At 32.3% G+C, this 4,097-nt stretch overlaps 1 protein-coding gene across 1 annotated transcript; it reads left to right on the top strand.

Moving 5' to 3' along the window:
• Nucleotides 1-363: 363 nt before the first annotated feature.
• LOC129286299 (uncharacterized) lies at nt 364-1,941 on the top strand. Its single transcript, XM_054922293.1, has 6 exons — nt 364-420; nt 572-645; nt 728-833; nt 1,123-1,412; nt 1,517-1,612; nt 1,896-1,941. The coding sequence occupies exons 1-6, from the start codon at nt 364-366 to the stop codon at nt 1,939-1,941; spliced, it is 669 nt and encodes a 222-aa protein (XP_054778268.1).
• Nucleotides 1,942-4,097: the final 2,156 nt, after the last annotated feature.

Below are 4,097 nucleotides of genomic sequence, written 5' to 3'. Positions count from 1 at the left end.
GAGATAATTTTTAAAAAAATAATACTAATCTGGTTGAAACATTTTGCTTTCTACACTTCTTTATCACTCAAGTTTTAACTATGATTTTTTTGCCCGGGAAAAAAAATTAATATTTGGCCGAGAAAATTTAACTAAGTTTTTCACTTTCGGTTTTAATAAAGATGACTAATTATTTCACAACCATGTTTGTTTTGGATAGATGATGATGATGATTGTGATTGGCCATGAAAAGTTAAGTATTTTTTTCCTATTTTGTTTGATTAAGGATGATTTATTATTTTACAATTATATATGCTATAGTAATTCAATTTGACAGATACGAAGATGATTTATTATTTTACAATTATTATTTCACGAGTCTTCATGCAAATTGCGAAGAATAGGAAACAGATACGTCCATCATGGCAGACACTAACGCTGGTACGTATAACAACAATTAGTAAGCAACAATAAGATAAAGTCTCATTCGATACGTGAATATGATACTTATAATTAACTAATTCCTTACAACGTTTGTGGAGGTCTCATCCGATATGATAGACAGCATGGACCAACGCACTATTTGATTTAGATAAAGTCATATTCATCACTGGCTGAGCTTGAAATCTATGAATCTCACGTGTTTGAAGTCATTGGCCACAACTGGTGAATTGTCTGTCACTGGGTGTACAATTATATTATTTCGTTTAGAATATATATTAATCTCCATCTCTTTTTTCATCTGCAGGAAGATGATCTTGCATCTTCGTGGAAAGAAAGAAGCCAATAGTGATTGGCGTATCTCTCTATATGTAGCAATTGCAAAAACGGAGGATCTCCCTGCTGGTTGGGAAGTCTTTGTTCATTTCAAATTTTTGGTTTATGATCAGATCCATGTTAAGTACTTCGTCATTCAAGGTATTATTACAATTTTCTTCACTTACATATATATATGAATTATTGAATATATGTGTGTGTACGATACGTTATATGCATGTATTGATGATGTCAAAACCAATTCACGCTAGTTCAGTGAGGAGCGCCTCTCCAAGTTCCATGAACAATTGAAATTTCAAATTTTCAATGTATAGATTAATGTATCATATTTTTAATTAACGTTGACGAAATTTTGTTCATTTTCAGATGAAGAGAAAGCGGTTGAAACGATATCATGTAGCAAAGACACAGCAGGGATTTGATGAACTGCTTCCTACGGATACATTCGAAGATGTCACCAATGGATATCTTGTTGATGATTCATGTGCATTTGGAGCAGAAATCTTCGTATACGAATATTGTGGGAATTGGGAATGTGTTTCCCCAGCGATTAAGGATCCATCATTTGGTACATATGCATGGAAGTTATGTAACTTCTCCAAAATCGGAAAGAAATATTGTGACTCTGAATCATTCATTGTTGAAGGAACAAAATGGTGGCGATGTGATTTCATTTTCTGCTTCTTCTTCTTCTTCTTCTTTTTAAATCATTAGATATTTGTGATGCTAATTATTCAAACGTTCGTGTCGTGTTTTTAAGGAATTTGAGACTTCATGCAAACGGCAGTAGGATCAAAGAGTGTCTGTCCATTTTTCTCATTTTGAATGAAGATGAAAGCACGACATCAAAGAAACGGTATGTCGAGTTCACTTTAAGCATTAAGAATCAACGATAACCATGGTTAAGGAATCAAGGGAGCGGTACGTCAATTTGTGTACGTCACTGAAGTTTATGATTTAGATAGCTTATTGTTATGATGTGTGCATATTTCGAATGATACTGCACAGTATGTGTTAGGGATAATAAGTCTTTTACATTTAATTTTCAAGAAGTTAATTTTTAGTTGGTCTGGGTGTTCCTTATTGCAGTTAAAACGAAGGGTTACTATTGGAATGATACTGTGATCATTGAATGCCAGATTACAAAATTTTGCGAAGCCGAACGGTTCAAAAAATGAGAACTGATATGTATGCATGATGCTGGGTGATCTCGTGTCTTTTGTTGGGAGTTATGGGCTACGTAGTCCATGACTTCTCGATTTTATTTTTCGTCGTTGCCTTTTATGATGGATAAGGGTTGATTTTATAGTAAGAAAATTTGTAAAGCTTATTGTTGCTTTTGATGAAAATCCAAAGTGCAGGCATGATGTTCAAAAAAGATAAACGAAGAAAACCTATTCATGTCTTATTTACACATTAAATTTAACATCATTGAAAAAAAAATTAAAAACCTATTTATTTTTTCCTGGACTCCATGTGGCATTCATGTTGGATGTCCAGTCAATTAAAGGTCACTTGTTTATTTTAAGTTTTCGCTTAGGGATATATACTTGAACTTGATTTTGGGTTAATCTAACTATGTATATCCTGTGTCGAGTCATAGGCAAAACATTAATTTAAATTAGTGATTGGACATCTTCTTGGATAATTTAAGTTTTTGAAGTGTAATTTTATTAATTTCTGATTGGATGTCCATTATTTGGATGCCATGTGGAGTGCCACGCGTGTATATCAGTGATGCATTTTTAAACGTTTCAGCTGGGGCGTTTTGATCCAAAATCGAGCTTAGGTACTTATAAATCCTAAACGAACACTGAGGGCAAAAATAACAAGGATCTTGGCAAGGTGCTGCTCACTTTCTCTCAGCCACCAGTAGCCTATTGGTATCCAATGTGCTTGGTTATTTATTACAAGGCACATTGAAGGTTATTTTTTATAATTTTATAATTTTATTCCTATTATAGATTTAATTTTATGGCACATTGTATATTGTGTATATCTCTCTTCTTATTTCTAATACGGGTAAAGTTAAAAAAATTTCATTTTAAGACATTTAATAAATTAACTACGTCATTCCTGTTAAATCTAATATCTCAATTCTTATATGTTCTAATAAGATAGAATAAAGAAACATGTGCGGATCTAAAAATCCATTGATCACTTGAGAAAGCTCGATTATCTCAAGTGTAAAGAGACGCACAACCCACTGGTTTTCAGAGTCTTCAGAGCAAATAGAGATAATAGATCAGAAAAAAATGTATCATGTGTTTTGTGGTTATCAACTGATCGAGTAATAAAAATCAGATCAGTAATCGCTTCATTTTATTAATTAAATAATTATATTCATTATCTCTGACTTAGTCAGTTAAGAGATAGGAAATAATTGATAACTATTGGGTTGTGAGTTAGGCCTCTGCTCATTGAGCTTACTTATATAGTTCACCTATCACAGTCCACACAAGATTATAAAGACCAATCTGCTTGAATTTATTAATTAATGTTAATCTATAAATAAATATTTTAACAATTCCTAGTTCCAATAATGTAATCTTTAAAATCATCTTAAAATAGGGACAAGAGAAAGTATAAAGTTTGTGCTACTGATATAATGTATATATAGTACATGCAAGGGTAAGATTGGCCCTTGCCTGATGCTTAGCCCAAAGGAGGAACGTTCTTGCTTGTGGGATACCCAAGCATTTAATTTTGGGTTGGGCAAAATTGGGCCGTCCTTCCCAAATGGTGTTGCTATTGTGCTCATGATGATATGAAAGTTCTCGACTTTATTTTTTTATAAAATTATTAGTTAACAAATATAATGAATCAAACTATAAAGGTTGAATTAAAATAAAATAAATTCTAGAAATCTAATTTAAAATTAAAAAAACTATAAGAGCACATAATTTAAATTACCCCATCATGATAGCGTTTTAAACAAATGCAAGAAACTCATTATTTTTATCAATAAAAATATGAAGATTCTATAGCACACTAGTAATTTATAGCATAAATCTTTTCTTTTGTAAAACTTAATCTTTTATTATTGTTTGTTCTACAGTGAAAAAAACAGTAACATTTTTTAAAAAAAAAATCAGTAACACTAACGTGTTCCTGTGCGTCGCACAGGGGCATAATCTAGTCGGAAATAAAAATTAAATCCCTTCTCAATTCCTAAAAGATGGAGGCGCATATTGCATGTGAAAATAAAATATGCACACACAACCTTGGGCTGGGCCAAATGGGTAGGGAATATACATTGCTTGATGTTCAACCCAGCTCAAACATGTCCAAATTCTTTTGGGCTCTATTTTCAGGTGGGGCTGGGTAAATTTTTTTTTCCA

This window comes from Prosopis cineraria, unplaced genomic scaffold (genome assembly GCF_029017545.1).
Source record: "Prosopis cineraria cultivar Desert tree isolate PC_DT_omini unplaced genomic scaffold, ASM2901754v1 PC11, whole genome shotgun sequence".
Taxonomy (NCBI): domain Eukaryota; kingdom Viridiplantae; phylum Streptophyta; class Magnoliopsida; order Fabales; family Fabaceae; genus Prosopis; species Prosopis cineraria.
Note: the sequence above shows the minus strand (reverse complement) of the source record. Positions and strands in the feature narration are given on the sequence as shown.

Excerpts from the sequence above, each read along its gene's own strand:
- LOC129286299 (XM_054922293.1), top strand. The coding sequence starts at position 364 with ATGCAAATTGCGAAGAATAGGAAACAGATACGTCCATCATGGCAGACA. Across the intron at positions 1,413-1,516 it reads ATTGTTGAAGGAACAAAATG|GAATTTGAGACTTCATGCAA; the intron begins GTGGCGATGTGA and ends CGTGTTTTTAAG. Across the intron at positions 1,613-1,895 it reads AGCACGACATCAAAGAAACG|ATTACAAAATTTTGCGAAGC; the intron begins GTATGTCGAGTT and ends ATTGAATGCCAG.